General features: G+C 41.1%; 1 protein-coding gene across 1 annotated transcript in view; it reads left to right on the top strand.

Annotated features, from left to right (window-relative positions):
* The window catches only part of LOC120940440 (protein cordon-bleu-like), a 47,577-nt gene extending 32,883 nt beyond the window's left edge, over positions 1 to 14,694 (top strand). The window contains 1 exon segment of the mRNA XM_040353307.1: positions 14,091 to 14,694. Within this exon segment, the coding sequence (XP_040209241.1) occupies positions 14,091 to 14,117 (27 nt within the window). The 3' untranslated portion in view covers positions 14,118 to 14,694.
* The last annotated feature ends 6,328 nt before the right edge of the window (positions 14,695 to 21,022 follow it).

Consider the following 21,022-nt stretch of genomic DNA (forward strand, 5'->3'; position numbering starts at 1 on the left):
TCTTTTTTTTTTAATTGGGATATTATTATAACAAAAAGTAAAAAATATTGTGTTTTTTTTCAAAATGTTCTGTCTTTTTTTGTTTATAGCGCAAAAAATAAAAATCGGAGAGATGATCAAATACCACCAAAAGAAAGCTCTATTTATGGGAAAAAAATTATAAAAATATAATTTGGGTACAGTGTTGTATAACCGCGCAATTGTCATTCAAAATGCGTCAGCCCTGAAAGCTGAAAATTGGTCTGGGCACGAAGGGGGTTTAGGTGCCCAGTAATGAAGTGGTTAAAGAAAGACTAGGTCATTGTTCAGATAGGCATATTTTGCTGATCTGTATAATTAGATGTTCTAGTCTTACAATATATTACTTTTTGTGACAATAATTGTGTAGTTATTCTATGTACTGTAATGAAAAGTGTAAAAACAGCAAAATCTGCTGCAGCTCTGCATAGAAACCAATCAGCTTCCAAGTTTTTTGTCAAAGCTTAATTAAACAAGCTGACGTTTAGAACCTGATTGGCTGCCATGCACAGCTGCACCATCTTTTGCACTCTCCAGTTTAGTAAATCACTGTTTAGTAAAAATGGTGTTTTAAAGTGACAAAAGATCATTTAAGAGATATCACTGTATAGTATTAAAATCAGAAAAAAATTGTGAACACTAAAATAAAAAAAAATATGGTATTTCAGTGTATGGGGCGAAAGTGCGATTCCCCACAACCACCAACAGTGCAGTGTTTAGTGAGTTAAGCATTTCACGCGACCTGTTAGCAGGAGTGTTCTTATCCATATGGAATACTAACTTTTGAAGATAGTATTTGCACAGGGTGTGAAGAGGATAATCAAGGTTGGCAGGCAAGCACTCAAAAATGTTTAAACCATCCAGAAACTTTAATAAAATGAACAAGTTCAAGGCCTTCCAAACACTGGAAGAAAAAGGAAAAGGGGAACGCTTCTTATGCCGCGTACAGACGGTCATTTTTTGTGATGAAATAAAATGACATTTTTAAAAATGTCATTTAAAATGATCGTATGTGGGCAAAATGTCATTTTATGTCTTCTGAAAAATGACAAAAAAAAAATTCGAACATACTCAAATTTTTTATGTCATTTTTTGTGTCATAAAAAATGATCGTGTGTGGGCAAAAATGACGTTTTAAACCCGCACATGCCCAGAAGCAAGTTTTGAGACGGGAGGTAAAACTACCATTCATAATGGAGTAAGCACATTCATCACGCTGTAACAGACAAAAAAGCACGAAACGTCTTTTACTAACAAGTAACCAGCTAAAAGCAGCCTCAAGGCGAATAGAACTTCCCCTTTAGAGTGCCGTCACTTTGTTCATCATTTTTCAAAACGATGGTGTGTATGCTACATCGTTTTTGAAAATGAAGTTTCAAAAATGTCGTTTTTTTTCATCACTTCAAACGTCATTTTTTTTTCATCGCAAAAAATGACCGTCTGTATGCGGCATAAGAGTAGCCATATCATCAGCTGAAACAATAAGTAGATATATTCTCACCTGATATACAAGTGTAGTGCACCTTTATTAAGAGAAGTTACTTTGCATTCAGTCTTCCTTTAGATATAATCTTCCGCCTCTGTCTTCAGGCTGCCTGGTTTTCCAAACACTGGAAGCATGCTTATCTATTAAAAAGCTACCCAGTTTGTAATGAATGAGTATGGCCTTCAACTTACTTAATACTTTGGAAACTGTATCATCTCTGAAAGCAAACACCATGATAAGGTTATCTAACATCAGTAAAAATATTGATATTTTAGCATTCAACTTTATAAAGTCCTTAACCCTTTATTAACCACTTGACCACTGGGCACTTAAACCCCCTTAATAACCAGACCAATTTTCAGCTTTCGGTGCTCTCACTTTTTGAATGACAATTACTCAGTCATACAACACTGTACCCAAATGAAATTTTCGTCCTTTTTTTCCCACAAATGAAGCTTTCTTTTGGTGGTATTTAATTGGGTTTTTTATTGGGTGTTGGGTTTTTTATTTTTTTGCGCTATAAGAGAAAAAAGACTGAAAATTCTGTAAAAAAATGATTTTTTCTTTGTTTCTGTTATAAAATTTAGCAAATTAGTATTTTTTCTTCATAAATTTTGGCCCAAATTTATACTGCTACATATCTTTGGTAAAAATAAGTACAAATTGGTGTATATTATTTGGTCTTTGTGAACGTTATAGAGTCCACAAGCTATGGTGTCAATATCTGAAAATTGATCACACCTGAAGTGCTGATGGCCTATCTCATTTATTGAGACCCTAACATGCCAGAAAAGTACAAATACCCCCCAAATGACACCTTTTTAGAAAGAAGACATTCCAAGGTATTTAGAAAAAGGCATGGTGAGTTTTTTGAAGTTGTCATTTTTTCCCACAATTCTTTGCAAATTCAATATTTTTTTTCTTTAATTTTTTTTCCACAACATTTTCATATTAGCAGGTTATTTCTCACACACAGCATATGCATAGCACAAATTACACCCCAAAACACATTCTGCTATTCCTCCCGAGTATGGCGATACCACATGTGTGAGACTTTTCCACAGCGTGACCACATACAGAGGCCCAACATGCAGGGAGCACCTTCAGGCGTTCTGGAGCACCCAGGCCAATTCTGACATTTCTCTCCTACATGTAAAAATCATCATTTATTTGCTAGAAAATTACATGGAACCCCAAAACATTATATATGTTTTTTTAGCAAAGACCTTAGAGAATACAATGGTGATCGTTGCAACTTTATCTCGCATTGTATTTGCGCAGCAATTTTTCAAACGTTTTTTTTACAAAAAAAATTTTTTGTACTTAACCACTTAAGCCCCGGACCAATACGCTGTCTAAAGACCCAAGGTGTTTTTACAATTTGGCAATGCGCTGCTTTAACTGGTAATTGCGCGGTCATGCAATGTTGTACCGAAACGAAACTTGCGTCCTTTTCTTCCCACAAATAGAGCTTTATTTTGATGGTATTTGATCGCCTCTGCGATTTTTATTTTTTGCGATATAAACGCAAAAAGACCGTAAATTTTGAAAAAAAATGATTTTTCTTATAACAAAAAGTAAAAAATATCGAATAAACTAAATTTTAGTCAAACATTTAGGCCAAAATGTATTCAGCCACATGTCTTTAGTAAAAAAAATCGCAATAAGCGTATATTTATTGGTTTTCGCCTATCTCATTTCTTGAGGTGCTAAAATGGCAGGGCAGTACAAAACCCCCCCAAATGACCCCATTTTGGAAAGTAGACACCCCAAGGAAACTGCTGAGAGGCATGTTGAGTCCATTGAATATTTAATTTTTTTGTCCCAAGTGATTGAATAATGACGAAAAAAAAAAAAAAAATGTTTACAAAAAGTTGTCACTAAATGATATATTTCTCACACATGCCATGGTTATATGTGGAATTGCACCCCAAAATCCATTCTGCTGCTTCTCCTGAGTACGGGGATACCACATGTGTGGGACTTTTTGGGAGCCTAGCCGCATACGGGGCCCCAAAACCCAAGCACCGCCTTCAGCATTTCTAAGGGCACAAATTTTTGATTTCACTCCTCACTACCTATCAAGGTTTCGAAGGCCATAAAATGCCAAAATAGCAAAAAAAAAAACAAATGACCCCATTTTGGAAAGTAGACACCCTAAGCTATTTGCTGAGAGGCATGTCGAGTCCATGGAATATTTTATATTTTGACACAAGTTGCGGGAATATGACAAACTGATTTTTTTTTGCACAAAGTTGTCACTAAATGATATATTGCTCACACATGCCATAGTTATATGTGGAATTGCACCCCAAAATACATTCTGCTGCTTCTCCCGAGTACGGGGATACCACATATGTGGGACTTTTTGTGAGCCTAGCCGCATACGGGGCCCCGAAAACAAAGCACCGCCTTCAAGATTTCTAAGGGCATACATTTTTGATTTCACTCCTCACTACCTATCACTACCTATCACAGTTTTGAAGGCCATAAAATGCCAAGATGTCACACAACCCCCCCAAATGACCCCATTTTGGAAAGAAGACACCCCAAGCTATTTGCTGAGAGGCATGTTGAGTCCATGGAATATTTAATTTTATGGCCCCAAGTGATTGAATAATGACCAAAAAAAATAAAAAAATAATTTTACAAAACGTTGTCACTAAATGATATATTTCTCACATATGCCATGGGCATATGTGGAATTGCACCCCAAAATACATTCTGCTGCTTCTCCTGAGTACGGGGATACCACATGTGTGGGACTTTTTGGGAGCCTAGCCGCGTACGGGACCCCGAAAACCAATCACCGCCTTCAGGATTTCTAAGGGCATAAATTTTTGATTTCACTCCTCACTACCTATCACAGTTTCGAAGGCAATAAAATGCCAAAACAGCACAAAACCCCCCCAAATGACCCCATTTTGGAAAGTAGACACCCCAAGCTATTTGCTGAGAGGGATGTTGAGTCCATGTAATATTTAATTTTTTTGCCCCAAGTCACTGAATAATGACCAAAAAAAAAAATTACAAAACGTTGTCACTAAATGATATATTTCTCACACATGCCACGGTTATATGTGGAATTGCACCCCAAAATACATTCTGCTGCTTCTCCTGAGTACGGGGATACCACATGTGTGGAACTTTTTGGGAGCCTAGCCGCGTACGGGGCCCCGAAAACCAAGCACTGCCTTCAAGATTTGTGTGAGTGAAATCAAAAATTTATGTCCTTAGAAATCTTGAAGGCGGTGCTTGGTTTTCGGGGTCTCATACGCGGCTAGGCTCCCAAAAAGTCCCACACATGTGGTATCCCCGTACTCAGGAGAAGCAGCAGAATGTATTTTGGGGTGCAATTCCACATATAACCATGGCATGTGTGAGAAATATATCATTTAGTGACAATGTTTTGTACATTTTTTTATTTTTATTTTTTTTGGTCATGATTCAATCACTTGGGGCAAAAAAATTAAATATTCCATGGACTCAACATGCCTCTCAGCAAATAGCTTGGGGTGTCTACTTTACAAAATGGGGTCATTTGGGGTTTTTTTGTGCTATTTTGGCATTTTATGGCCTTCGAAACTGTGATAGGTAGTGAGGAGTGAAATCAAAAATGTGCGCCCTTAGAAATGCTGAAGGCGGTGCTTGGTTTTCGGGGTCCCGTACGCGGCTAGGCTCCCAAAAAGTCCCAAACATGTGGTATCCCCGTACTCAGGAGAAGCAGCAGAATGTATTTTGGGGTGTAATTCCACATATGCCCATGGCATGTTTGAGCAATATATCATTTAGTGACAACTTTGCGCAAAAAAAAAATATATATATATATATATATATTTATATTTCCCGCAACTTGGGTCAAAATCTAAAATATTCCATGGACTTAAGATGCCTCTCAGCAAATAGCTTGGGGTGTCTACTTTCCAAAATGGGGTCATTTGGGGGGGTTTTGAATTGTCCTGGCATTTTATGCACAACAATTAGAAGCTTATGTCACACATCACCCACTCTTCTAACCACTTGAAGAAAAAGCCCTTTCTGACACTGTTTGTTTACATAAAAACATATTATTTTTTTGCAAGAAAGTTAAGTTGAACCCCCAAACATTATATATTTTTTTAAAGCAAAGGCCCTACAGATTAAAATGGTGGGTGTTGCAAATTTTTTTTCCATACAGTATTTGCGCAGCGTTTTTTCAAACGCATTTTTTGGGGAAAAAATACACTTTTTTTATTTTAAAGCACTAAAACACACTATATTGCCCAAATTATTGATGAAATAAAAATTATGATCTTAGGCCGAGTACATGGATACCAAACACGACATACTTTAAAATTGCGCACAAACGCGCAGTGGCGACAAACTACATACATTTTTAAAAGCCTTTAAAAGCCTTTACAGGTTACCACATTAGATTTACAGAGTAGGTCTACTGCTAAAATGACTGCCCTCGATCTGCCCTTCGCGGTGATACCTCACATGCATGGTGCAATTGCTGTTTACATATGACTCCAGACCGACACTTGCGTTCGCCTTTGCGCAAGAGCAGGGGGGGACAGGGATGCTTTTTTTTATTTTTTTATTTTTTTATATATTTATTTCGCTTTTTTTATTTTATTTGTTAACTGTTCCTTCCATTTATTTATTTTTTTTACCGTTTTTATTGTTATCTCAGGGAATGTAAATATCCCTTATGATAGCAATAGTTAGTGACAGGTACTCTTTTTTTTTTTAAATGGGGTTTATTAGACCCTAGATCTTTCCTCTGCCCTCAAAGCATCTGACCACACCAAGATCGGTGTGATAAAATGCTTTCCCATATTCTCAATGGCGCTGTTTATATCTGGGGGGGGACATTCCCTCCCACTGAATGTAAAAGCAGTCTAGAGGCTAATTAGCTGCTAGGACTGCTTTTACATGAAAGCCGACCGCTGGCTGAAAAGAATGATACCAAGATGATGCCTAAACCCGCAGGCATCATTCTGGTATAACCATTCAAAGTCCAGCAACATACCAGTACGTTGATGGTTCTTGTTGGACATGTATTGTAATCTTTTTTTTTTTCATGCATCCTGTTGGCTGAACAAAAAAAAGATTGATCGGTGGGTATGCCCACCATTAGAATACCTCCCTTCATCCACCCACTTCTAATGATGGGCATACATGCACCATTTATATATGCCGAAGCATGGGGGCATCCTCCCGCAAAAAAGTTATGCCGCGTACGGTCGGACTTTTCTATGCCGCGTACACACGGTCTGACTTTTCTATGCCGTGTACACATGGTCAGACTTTTCCACAGGAAAGCCTCCGTAGGAATGTCAACCGTATGTACGCGGCATTAGGAGCAAAATCGCTCCTCCGCCCCTAATGCCCCCATGCTACGGCATATATGCTCTTTTTTGAACTGTAGTGGTGAAATCACCTCCTACAGCATTGGAGTCGCGGCTTTATATATCGTGGGAGCAAACGCTGTTGCTGTCACGCTAAATAAATCCGCACTGCAACTGAATGGCGTACCTGCTAAGCAAATGATGGTTAACATTAAAACAAAGTAACATTCCAGTATAACAGTAAGATCATACGATACCTGCAAAGCAAATACCTATAAAAAAACATAGTAAAAAATAAAACATTTTTTAACGCAACCTGTGCCTAAAATATATATATGCCGAAGCATGGGGGCATCCTCCCGCAAAAAAGTTATGCCGCGTACGGTCGGACTTTTCTATGCCGCGTACACACGGTCGGACTTTTCTATGCCGTGTACACATGGTCAGACTTTTCCACGGGAAAGCCTCCGTAGGAATGTCAACCGTATGTACGCGGCATTAGGAGCAAAATCGCTCCTCCGCCCCTGCTGCCCCCATGCTTCGGCATATATGCTCTTTTTTTTAACTGTGGTGGTGAAATCACCTCCTACAGCACTGGAGTCGCGGCTTTATATATCGTGGGAGCAAACGCTGTTGCTGTCAAGATAAATAAGTCCGCGCAACAGCTGAATGGCGTACCTGAAAACAGTAAAATAAATTACATACCTGAAAAGCAAGCATGAAAAAACATAACAACAATAAAACTTTGCAGAATAGAATACAGTAAAAAAGAGCAGAACAATAGAGAGAGAATAGAGAGGGAGAGAACAATAAAACGACAACTATTTTTGTTTTTTTTATTTTATATTTTTTTGTGTGTTTTTATTTTTTACTTTTTTTTTTTTTTTTAACACTTTTTTTTGTAACTGTGAACTGTAACTTCAACTTTTCGGTTCCAGGTTTGGGTCTCTCAAAATGCGATGGCATCTTGGGAGACCCTGTGTAAGTGTGCCTAGCCTGTGAAATGTTTCACCCTACACTAATAATTAACGTGTGTGTGGAAGCGTTCAAAACATTCACCAACACAAAGACCAGGATCGGCAGGACATTTGGGACAAAAGAAACGGGTGTCACGCCTAAATCCGCGCTTGGTACAGACACGACATTTTCTTTGGGGGGCTCGTTGGGTAGGGGTACTCTCGAGGGCATACGAAAAATGCCTCTCATGCAGTCGGCTTACTGCATTTGGTAGGGGCTGGTGAGGTACAGTACCGCCTGGATACAGGAGTTCTGTGATGATATCCCTCTGGAATTGAAGGAAGGATTCATTCCGTCCTGAAGCTCTGTATACGACATGAGCATTCAGTAGAGCCAATTGAAATAAATGTAGAGACACTTTTTTGTACCAGCGTCTCGTCTTACGGGCAATATGATACGGCGCCATTAACTGGTCGTTGAGGTCCACCCCTCCCATATTAAGGTTATATTCGTGGACACAGAGGGGTTTCTCCACAACACCAGTCGCCGTACGAATTTGGACTGTCGTGTCTGCGTGAAGGGTGGTAAGAACGAAAACATTCCTATTGTCCCGCCACTTCACAGCGAGCAAATTTTTACATCTGCAGCAGGCTCTCGCCCCCGGCCTAATACGGGCATCTACAAGCCGCTGGGGGAAGCCCCAGCGATAAGGTCGCACGGTGCCACATGCTCCAATCTGTTGATCAAATAAGTGGCTAAAAAGTGGCACGCTGCTGTAAAAATTGTCCACATACAAATGGTACCCCTTTCCGAATAAGGGTGACACCAAGTCCCAAACAATCTTGCCAGCGCTCCCCATGTAATCTGGGCATCCTTCCGGCTCTACCTGACTATCTTTTCCCTCGTAAACCCTAAAGCTCCATGTGTAGCCTGTGGCCCTGTCACAGAGCTTATAGAGCTTGACCCCGTATCTGGCACGCTTGCTGGGAAGGTACTGTTTGAAAGACAAGCGGCCAGCAAATTTAACCAGGGACTCATCAACGCATACAACCTGCTGGGGATTAAACAAGGCTGCAAAACGTTCGTTGAAATGGTTTACGAGGGGCCGAATTTTGTAGAGCCGGTCAAATTCAGGGTCTCCACGTGGACGACAAAGTGCATTGTCACTGAAATGCAGGAACCGCAGGATCGCCTCGTATCGTTTCCTGGCCATGTGAGCAGAGAAAACGGGCATATGGTCGATGGGATGTATGGACCAATACATCCGCAATGACGGAAATTTGTGTATGCCCATGTTGAGGGTAAGGCCCAGAAAGGTCTTAAATTCGGAAACCTCGAGAGGTTTCCATTGTTTGGCAAGGCGAGACTGGGGGTTAGCGGCGATGTAGGTACCAGCATATAAATTAGTCTGGTCCACAATAGATCTATAGAGATCTTCCGTGAAATACAGCGAATAAAAATCAAGTGCCATAAAATTCGCTGTATCCACCTGAATACCGGGTTGGCCAGTGAATGGGGGAAGTACAGGTGCTGTAGAAGTTGTGGGGACCCAATCAGGATAGGCAAATTCTACAGGAAGGGCACTATGGGCACGACGGGCCTGTCTCTGTCTTCTTCTTGGTGGCAGCGGGACACTACTTGTGCTTGCCACATCGCCAGCTTGAACTGCACTTATGGGACTCGCCACGTCACCAAGTGTTACTGCAGTGCTGGATAAACGACCAGGGTGTACTAGGCCGCTGGTGCTTGCCAATCCACCAGAAGGAATAGCGGCGCTAGTACTGGATCTCTGCTCCATACGAGGGTCCTGCGGTTCTTGCTGCTCAACAACATCAGAACGGGATCGGGTACGCCTGGCCTTAGCAGGGACCTCAACTTCGTCGTGCGAGCTATCTGACATGGAGCCGCTGTCGTAAACGGGTTCGTATTCTGAGCCAGAATCTGTCAGATGCGTGACCTCCTCCTCTTCACTATCTGACATGCACATGAACTCCAAGGCCTGCTTATCATTGTACCTTCGCTTTGCCATTTTGGACTCTAAATTTAGTGGTACAATGGTAAGGATTCACAGGTAAAGAAAGCACCTGATCTGTAGGAAAGCAAACGTAGAAAACGCTTCAAAAAAAACTGTAAGCGATCGCAGGGATCAGGCCTGTCTCTGCGAACGCTGCAGTTATCTGTCTTGTGTTTTGTAAGTGACAGTGATCGATCGATACTGCACTTGGGTGGGTTGGGCTGGGCAGAGGGGGAAAACGCAGGTGCTAGCGGGTATCTGGGCTGATTCCGCTAACAATGCGTTTTGGGTACCCTAAACTGCTGGGTACGCTAGTATAGATCTGATCAGATCAGGTATCGATCCGTTCAGATCCTATACCACTAAGGGGGGTGTATGCTTAGCGAGTGGGTGTAAGCGGTACTGGCTCTAACCTAACGCTGCCTGGGGCGACGCAGACCCTGACTGGCGCTAAAATTAAATTTATATCACCCGCCGGGTGATCAGGGGGTTAAACCTATTGGGTTATATACGGCGGGTGCCCTGATGCTATAAACAGCAAACTAACCAACCAGCGTCAACCGTAACACTTATACGGTGATCACTGGTGAAAGGGTTAACTAGGGGGCAATCAGGGGGTTAAAACCTTTATTCGGTAATATATGGGGGTACCTGACGCTTTCTAAAAACCTGGTGGCGAACCTAAAATAACTAAATAACTAACTGGCTAACCACGTCACCAGTGACACTTATACAGTGATCAGTGGTGAAAGGGTTAACTCTAGGGGCAATCAGGGGTTAAAACCTTTATTTATGGGGGTACCTAACGCTATATAAACCTGGCGGCGAACCTCAAAAAAAACTAACTGCCTAGCGGCAACAGTGACACTAATACAGCGATCAGAAACCGATCGCTTAGTGACACTGGCAATAGGGGTGAAAGGGTTAACTCTAGGGGCAATCAGGGGTTAAAACCTTTATTTATGGGGGTACCTAACGCTATATAAACCTGGTGGCGAACCTCAAAAAAAACTAACTGCCTAGCGGCAACAGTGACACTAATACAGCGATCAGAAACCGATCGCTTAGTGACACTGGCAATAGGGGTGAAAGGGTTAACTCTAGGGGCAATCAGGGGTTAAACCTTTATTGGGGGGGGTAGGGGGCTACCCTGGACCTAAAGGGGCCTAAACCTAACTGCCCTGACACTTTTTTCTGTCACACTGACACTAAAAGCAGTGATCAGAAAATAAATGATCACTGCAATCAGTGACACTGTGACAGGGGGTGATCTGGGGGTGCTGGGGGGGTGATCGGGGGGGGTTATGTGCCTATGTGTGCTGTGTCAGTGTGCTGTTGGTGCAACTCACAGTACAGACGTCTTCTCTCCTCTGGAACCGGACGAAAAGACCGCCAGAGGGGAGAAAACGTCACTTCCTCCCTGCCTGTGTTTACAGTTACACAGGCAGGGCGTGCTCAGGTGGAAGCCGATTCGCCGAGGGAGATCGAGAGGGGACGGCTGGAAATCAATAGCCGCCCCCTCCTCCCGGACCTCCCGTACACCGTTCCCGGCCGTCGCATGTACCGGAGGGGGTCCCGATCGGACCCCCGAACCCGGGAAAGGCGGGGACGTACATGTATGCCCATGTGCCTGTACGTGCCATATTGTGGACGTACATTTACATGCGGGGGTCGGGAACTGGTTAAAAAAACAAAACAAAGTTAGCCCAATGTTTTTGCATAATGTGAAAGATGAAGTTACACTTAGATTACAGGATCCCATTGCTGACGCCTGCATTGACCACTTGGAAGCACTAGGGCTGCAGCAGCTAGTGTGTGGGCCCACGCATACCTTAGGTCACACCCTTGATCTTATTTTCAGACAAGAGGTGGAAGTAAAAATCCTGAAAAATGAGCTCCTACCATGGACAGACCACCATATAATCAAATTCATAATTATTAAAAATGCCCATTCAACAAAAACATCAAAACCAGTGACTACGCACTGGACAAGATCTCAGAAGAAGCTCCATTCGGAACTCTTCAAAACAACATTAGGGAACAAAATAAAAACAATCCAATCTCATCAATGAGCCACTGAAACCCTGGATGCCATCTTGAAGAAACCCACCCTCGACCCCAAGGCCCCTGAACATCGTCATCCCATAACAGGCCTGAACGTCCTCTCCAAGGTAATGGAGAAAGCAGTGGTACAACAGCTGCAACAGCATCTAGATACCCATAATTTGCTCGATTCTTTTCAATTGGGTTTCCATCCCGGGACGGAGACAGCACTGCTCAAAATATGGGACGATGCTCTCGAGGCTGCAGACGAAGGAGAATCGTGTCTTCTGGTTCTGTTGGACCTAAGCGCAGCATTTGACACAGTAGACTACAAACTCTTACTGACTCGGCTAGTTGAAGTAGCCAGAGTCACGGAAGGTGATTTATCTTGGTTCTCCTCCTTTTTGGAAAACCGATCACAAACAGTGAAACTTGGTCCTTTCACTTCTGAAAAACGCATGGTGTCATGCGGGGTCCCTCAAGGATCCCCCCTGTCGCCGGTACTGTTCAACATCTATCTTCGCCCCCTCTTTGAAATCATCAGCACCCAAAAACTACTTTATCCCTCCTATGCAGATGACACACAACTGTATTTTCGCATCTGCAACAAAAAGGATCATCATCTCGATCTAGAGAAATGCCTCTCTTTGATAGAAAACTGGATGACAAAGAGTTATCTTAAACTCAACTGGGCGAAAACAGAACTTCTTCTGTTTCACGCCAGTCGTAAGAATCAACCAGCAACACCCTGGACACCTCCGCCCACTCTGGGCCAAATCATCACCCCTAGCACCAAAGTCAAAATTTTTATCGTGAATGCGACATTATGGCGGACACTTTTGAGACCATTTTGGGACCATTGTCATTTTTACAGCGAACAGTGCTATAAAAATGCAATGATTACTGTAAAAATTACACTGGCAGTGAAGGGGTTAACCTGTAGGGGTTATGTGTGACCTAGGGAGTGCTTCTAACTTTTAGAGGGCATGGCTTGCCGTGACATGTCACTGATCGCTGTTCCCGATGACAGGAAACACACGATCAGTGACATGTCAGGGGAAGGACAGGGAGATGTTGTGTTTGCACTGACATCTCCCCGTTCTTTAGCTCTGTGACCCGACTGCGGGACACCGGTGGATATTGAGTCCACAGATCCAGCGGTCACGGTCACGGAGCGCGCGCGACCACACGGCTCGCAAATTAAAGGGACGTATATATACATTTGCACATCCGTGTCATTCTGTCGACGTATATCCTTGTGCGGCGGTTGGGAAGTGGTTAAAGTCCCAAACTTTTTCTCTTGGAGCTCCTATATGTCTAAGACCTACTAAAGAACCCACTACAGAACTTTCATACCTACCAACCAAACTGTTTCTCCATCCATTATGGTACACAGGACCTGCATTTCTGTGTATTGGCCTTATGCACTGCTTGCTTTAAAGGCATGGTAGTTAGAGGCAGGGTTATATGGGGGGCTGACGTAATGATTTTTGTCCAAACCTGAAGGCAGCAGTTTAGCTCACATGTCACATGACGTGTAGACTTACTACAATCCTGTGTCCCTCAATACACTTCAAGGAATAGATTTTGCAGTAAGTAAAAACAAAATAGAGTTTTATTCCTATCTATTTACTAATGCTATCACCATTAAGGTTTAAAAATAATCAATGTTGAGTGAGAAAGCAAAGCTTCACTTTAACACTTTATTTACTTATTATAGAAGTTATATTCCCCTATGCAGAATATTGTGTGGTATGTATTATCAGTTTGTCAGTACAAAACGTATTATCAGTATCTTCTACTTCTGTTAAGCCAGTCTTGTGATTTACGCACCTATACCACACTGTATAGCAAGCATGGTGTCATAAATGTTTCATATTGCAGCTTCCTGTGTCTTCTACTTGCTAAGAGGAATATGTAAGGGTATATCATCACTGAATGGGGGTTCTCTTTTACTCCTATGAACTGTGTAAACACCTCAAGTGCCCATTGCATGAAAACATGTTACACTGAAAGAATAGTGGTATGCAGTAGTACCTGATTGGCCTAAATGTCTGCTGTGGGGAGGATTGTGGGAGGATAATATAAAGAGATTTCAGACTATTGCAATCTCAGTATTTTAAAATGTGTAATTTTGTTCAACAAAACTCATAACTTTGATAATGTTGTTGTTTTTTTGTGTGGAGTTCCACTTTAAATGTGCCATGCTTCACCTGATTCTGTGTTTCCTTTGTCACAGGTCTCTGCTTCAGTGCGTACATTGTAAGACAAAATAAACGAAGAAAGCACCTCTCCCTATCTCTGATACCAGTTCAACGACACACTTGAGAGGTCCAGAACAGCAAGGCTGTCTGATTGTTTTGTCAACTGGCCAAAAAATTTTAAACCTAATTTTCTGTTTCAAAATAATGGTCCAAAAGGGAAAATAATGTATGCAACATATGTGCCAAGGAAAATGTGATTTGCCTTGAAATGAATTAAGATTTTGCCAATAAAATGTTCTTGTTGGCAGGTAAGAATGAGCAGAAAATCCTAGGATGTAAATAATACACCTTAGCAAAGAACATTGTAGTTAATGAAACTGTTTTCTCTAATGATTGTCACTTTCCTGGCCAGCACATGCTAATAGAGTAAAAAAAAAGTAAATGTGATTTTTATACATACAGTAATCCACACACTATATTGTGATGAATAAATTAACACAAGTAAAATAATATGCTAAAAGAAAAATAACTGTTGTCAGTGGGGCTTACATTGTTAAAGAGACAAATAAGATAATTGCATTGTAATGTTTGCTTTAACTTTATCTTTCTTATAAATCTGATACTAGCATAAAATTAACAGTATTGATTTTTTCTCTTTTATTTAGTTAAACGAGATTCTAGAGTACCCACTGTGCTCAGTGATAAATATTCAGGAATTGTTGTTGTTATGAATAAAGTGTGGTCACAAACACAGTACAATATCTGTTAGCTTGCACTATATTTATGACTTCACTTCTGTGGCCTTTATAACCATCCCTATTCATTTTATCCAGGAGGTTTGTGCACCAAAACTATGTATGAACAAAACACATTATTGATATATATGTTTTGTTGCTACTATATAGTTGCATGTGCTGTTGAATTAGCAACCATGCCCATTCGTGCAAAATGTTAGCTGAACAAAAGAGCCTTATATAAAAGCCAAGGTAAACAAGTGGCATGGTTGAGGTGTCACCAGACTTCACAAGGGTCATTAAGTGGCGAGGAATTCAAACTGTCTGTATGTACCCAAGATAGATCATCTTTAAATTCATAAAATAGAGAGACAAACTCTATCGTGGCTCATGAATCAATGTTCTTTTTTACTGTCCATCTATTCTATGAATAAGCAAGGACAGCTGACATAAGGCAAAAATGTATATTTGTACGCATATTTCTTTCACGTTCATTGAAGAACACTGATTCAGGGACATTTGGGTTAAAAGAGGATGTCATGCCTCAGTTTTTTTTGCTAGTGTCCCAAGAGGATGGAGGACTTTTCTGTACCGAAAAAAGTTTAACTATTTTTACTAGCCATTTTTCCTTTTATTCAAAGATTATTTTTTATTCAATCAAACCTTCTCTACATACTGCTTAAGCTGGCCTTTTTACACAGCTATCTGGATCAATGTATACTCAACAATAGCTTTAAAGGCTGTACCTGACCCTGTCGGACTGGAAAAATGCAAGGGCAGCCTGGAACATGACATATTAGCGCCTATTAGATCTGGGCTTTGTGTTGTGGTTTCCATGTGTGCTGTGTTGGTTAACGGTGGAGCACTTTCCAAGTCCAAAGCCTTTTCTTAGCTTCTGATGTGACCCTGTCTCTGAAGATTCGTTAGTAGGCCATGTGGGCTGAGCATATATAACTACTTAATTTGTTAGGACTGCTGAATGCCATTACAATTCTTATTTTACATTTGTTTCAGGGAAACCTGGTAAAAGGCTCTGGAATTGAGTTCTGTGGAACTTACTCTGCACTCTGCGTGCTGTTAATCACAATAATGCTGCTACTAGTCTGGAATTCCTCAGAGGCCCTACGACTTCAAAAACTGTGAATCTCATGAAAAACCCCTCCTAAATATTTTGCAGCGCAATATCAATTGTCCATTTTTTTAAAGTATGTCCTGTCTTAAAAAAGCACAACCATTCCTGTAGAGGACGTGCCGATAAGGACCCCATAGATCAGGGATGCCCAACCTTTTGAAGAGCGAGGGCCACTTAAGTGACTTGGTACCCGGTCGTGGGCCACAATGAGTGGAGCGGGGAAATGACAGGTCTGTGTCCACTCTGCATATCGAGAGCAGACACAGCCCACTCTACTCTATGGGCCCTTTGATCCGATCCACCCATGCAGAAGGGGATGGATCCTCTTTTGTTTTGTTTTTTAGCAGATCGGATTAGAGATAGGCGGTGCACCTGCTGATCAGTTTGATAGAAGCCCAGTAAACCACTGCAGAACAGATATGCCCATATTTGGTATCACTCCACCTGTCACAGGAGCAGGTGCTATACAGGAAGCATCGGCTTATGCGGCTCTGCTCCGCAGCTGCTTGTTTTCTCTATCACCGGCTTCATTCACAACACTGATGCTCTGGGATGACAGATCGGCGATCCGCAATCTGGGCTTGCCAACCATCCATCCCAGAGCAGAAGAGGGCCCCTGGGCCACTGGTTGGGCACCCTTGCCATAGATGACCCCATAGATGAACTTTGAAGATTCTTTCGAAAATCAAATTTTCCTTGTCAGGTCTTGCATTACAGCATGACATGGTTGTAATGCAGGGGATTTGGACAGCCAAGGAATCCTTTCTCCCGATCAATATTCAGAATTTTTAGACGATTGGTTGCCCTTACAATTCTGGACATGGCTACTGGTGTGTCTACCCATTAGGATCCAGTCAGACAATGTCAAATAAGTGTTGTAAATAAACCATCAGAGTGAAATCAGAAGTCTGGCAATGGCAGAACTTCATGTTCAAGCCTCATTTGCCTTCTATATTCCAGGTGTGGAAAATTGACACGCAGACCCCCTCAGCCAGTAGCATCTGGGTCTGGGAGAATAGACCCTACACCTAGTGATGTTTAAAGACCTGTGGCAAAGATGAGGGATGCTGATTGTGCACCTCCTGGCATCCAGGTTTAACAACAAACAATACACAAGTTTTTCTTCAGGTACAGATATTCTCTGACAGAAGCAATGGATGCTCTAGTGGCTAATCAAAACAGCCTAATCTATGCCTTTCCTCACCTAAAACTCCTTTCTCAAGTGTTCCACGGGATCAAGATAGAGGGCATTGAGACTGGCCCAGACAAAGGTGGTAATGTGACCAGGCAGACACTCCATGGGATCTTCCAGTTTATCAATATTTTTTGTCCCAAGGACTGGGATCACACCCACTGGCCTTAATGGCATGGCTGTTGAAGCCCAGGTCCTATAAGATAGTGGCCTCTCCAAATACATGACTCCTACCTTGCTAAAATCTAAGACGTCTACTTCCCACATGTTATACCATTGCACGTGGAAGGCACACTTTTCATGGTGTGAGGAAATAATCTTTTTCATCCCAGAAATATTCTGTAGGATGTATACTGACCTTGCATTTGAACCTACATTTGGCCATGAGTACCATCATGTGTCAAATCTCGACGCTTGTGATCTTGTTGCAGAAATCACTAGTCTCCCATTCCTTGATTAAGACTTTTTACTTACTATTTACTTACCATGCTCACTCACAAGGTTGCTTTTCTTGTTGTCATATCTTCTGCAAGGCTCATGTCTGAACTGCCAGCCTTGTCTTGAAAAAAAAAAAAATTCTGGTTCTACATGAGACTAGGTGGTTTCAGCTTTCCTGCCTAACCGGGGCATTCTACCTCCAACCTTTTGTCCAGCTCCAGTATATGAAAATGAGATTTACCTTCTTTGTATAGCTGTAGGTTTTGCGGTAAGTGTTTAACTCGCAGCCAAATGTTTCAAATTAGGAAAACTGATTGTGTCTGTCATCCCCTGCAATGGGGAACCAGCTTCTCACTCTACCTCTGCCAATGGCCCAGATAGATCATTATTCAAGCAGATGGTCTTAAGGATCGGGTTCCATCCTTTCCTGACAAAGAACAGTATACTAGACCTATGAGTGCTTCTTGAGCTTTTTGGCATCAGGCAACTGTTTCCCAGGTTTATAATGCTGCCACCTGGTTCTCTGCTTATGCGTTCTCTATGTTTTATCTCTGTTGCTTTTTTTTTGTGGCACTGTTAGCGTCTTGTTTGCAATTTTGCTAATCTCTCAGTTGGACTGCTCTATGTTCCTATTGTCTTTGTATCCTATGTCACTCAATGAACAATAACGAAAATAGCATTTTACACTTGTGTAAAATCTGTTTCTTTCAGTTCATTCAGTTTTATAACAAAAAAGTGGCAAAAGATAAACAGAGGATAGGTGGAAACCTATCCTCTGTTTATCTTTTGCCACTTTTTTGTTATAAAACTAAGGCATACCGGGACTTGGAGGGGCTATACTAGGCTGTTTTTTTTGTTGTTTTTTTTTTACAGTGTTCAAATAATCCTCTAGGTGGCAGTATACCCAAATGTTTCTGAATCATGTGTCTCTCAATGAACTTGAATAAAAAGTTTATACGGAGAGTACAAAAATCCAATTTATTAGCATGGTCCTGTAATCCACACTCAACCGCACATTGAACTTATGGCTTTCTTTAATGTAACTAAACATGTGTCTTAGTTGATGTGAGTTACAGCTGTATATCTTCTGCTCTTTTTAACATTTTACTTATGCAAACTGCCATCATTAAGACAGATATAAATCATATAAATGAGTACACATACATCATTTTCTGCCACAGAGCAGAAGTATAGGAAGTATTGCTCGCATAACATTTTGTAAATATTACACTTGAAATATGTGGAAGTAATTATATATTACTACTTGTCTAATATGCAGAATGCAATAATAATGTTAAATGTTTCCATTTGTCAGGATCGGTTCTCTTTATTATATTCATGTAAAAAATTTACCTTATCCAGTTGTGCTATTTGAATTTTTAGCAACATCATCTTTGAGTGCTTCAAAAAGCAGAATTTTTTAAACACCTGTCTCCACAGCTGTTGTTGAGTTACAGGCATCATGTCCTGACATCTCTGGCATTGCATGCTAGAACTTGTACATCCAGAACAGCCGTAGAGCCAGAATCTGCCTAATACCTTTAAAGCATATCACATTTTTTATCCTTCTGTAACCTGTGTTCATGTACAATGATATCACTGTACTAAGTAATAAGATTATGTTCTTGTCCACTGTAATGTAATGATATCTTCAGTGATGTGTTACTGAATGAATGGGACATTAGAAATAATTATTTACTAACACTGACATTTGTTTAAAATATCTAATCCTAGACGGATCTGTGCTGTTTGGATCAACTGTGCTTGTAAAATAACATTCCAGTTCAGGGACTTAGGAGTAGGAGGTAAAATAGGAATTAAATTTAGCCCACATTTACACTAGTGTAGCGTGATTTTGCACATTCAATACTTTCCTCTTTTGATCCGGCTACTACTGAAGAGATCACCATACTTTTCTTAATTGCCCACCTACCCAATTTCCCCCCAGATTCTGTCCCCCCCCCCCCCCCGTAACTACTTCAGGCACCCTCTTCTTTAATATCCTATGCTCTCTCTCTCACATCTTAAATCTCTCCATCTCTACTGGCACCTTCCCCTTTATTCTAAAGCATGCACACACTTAAAGAAACCTTCACTGGACCCCACCAACCTGAACAACCAAACACCCACCTCCCTGCTTCCATTTACCAATACACTTTTAGAATGCTTAGTCTACAACCATGTGAGTTCCTACTTCACTAAAAAACAACCTTCTTGAATCCTTACATTCTGGCTTTCGCTTGCAGCATTCTACTAAAACTCACTAATGATTTACTAACTACTGAAACCAATGGCCACTACTCCATAACTTTACTAGTAGACCATTCTGTGGCCTTTGATCCTGCTGACCACCTGCTCCTTCTCAATAAACTCCATGTCCTTGGCTTCCAAGATTCTGTTCTTTACTAGTTCTCCTCCTATCTATCACAGTGCTCCTTCAGTGGTACCAACAACTCTGTCTCCTCCTCTCCACTTTCTCCTTCTGCAGAGGTATCCCAATGCTCTGTTCTTGGATCCCTTCTCTTCTCTATTTACACCTCCTCCCTCGGTCACTTGGTCACCTCAAATGGCTTCCAATACCATTTCTATGCCAATGACACCCAAATCCATCTCTCTACTCCTCACCTTACTCATTCAGTTTTCTTTCGCATTATTAACTGACATATCAACATGGATGTCACCGCACTTCCTCAAAATAAATCTTTCTACAACCAAGCTTGTAATATTCTCCCCACACGTGTGCCCCTCCCTGATTTTTTTAAATAGATCAATAATGAAACTATTAGTACTTCTCCTCATTTAAGGAATTGACCTGTCCTTTCAGCCCCAAATTCAATCACTGTCAAAAACATGTAGACTTTACCTAAAATTGGCCCTTTTTTAACTAATGAAACCACCAAGCTACTCATTCACTCTTGTGTTACCTTGACCATTGTAAGTCCCTTCTGTAAGGCCTACCTCCACGCAGGCTATCTTGCTTCCATCTACCAATTGAACTTTTAATTCCTCCATCAGCTCATCCCTCACAGTTATTTTCTTTTGCACCACTTGCCCCACCCTTTTAGATTGTAAGATCTTATGAGCAGGGCCCTTTTAACCCTCTTGTACTTTTTTTGTTTTGTAATTGTATTGTCTCTTATATTGTAAAGCACTGTGCAAACTATTGGCACTATATAAACTCTGTTTAATAATAATCCTTACCCACTGGGTGAACATTGCTTTGTTAAAGCACATAGCAACTGCTTATATATCTTTAAGACTTTGTATTGGACACTGTCCACCAAATACTGATATGTCAGCTTTGAATGAGCAACGCTTATGGACAGGTAAAACAAATACTGTGCTTAAAGAAAAGGATACAATATATGTATTGTACAATATAACTAACAAAAAGGTTGATTTACTTAATGTTTCTGTCATACCATCATCATTTCCATTATTTATACTAGATATATTTAACTTGATTTAGTG

This window comes from Rana temporaria, chromosome 5 (genome assembly GCF_905171775.1).
Source record: "Rana temporaria chromosome 5, aRanTem1.1, whole genome shotgun sequence".
Taxonomy (NCBI): domain Eukaryota; kingdom Metazoa; phylum Chordata; class Amphibia; order Anura; family Ranidae; genus Rana; species Rana temporaria.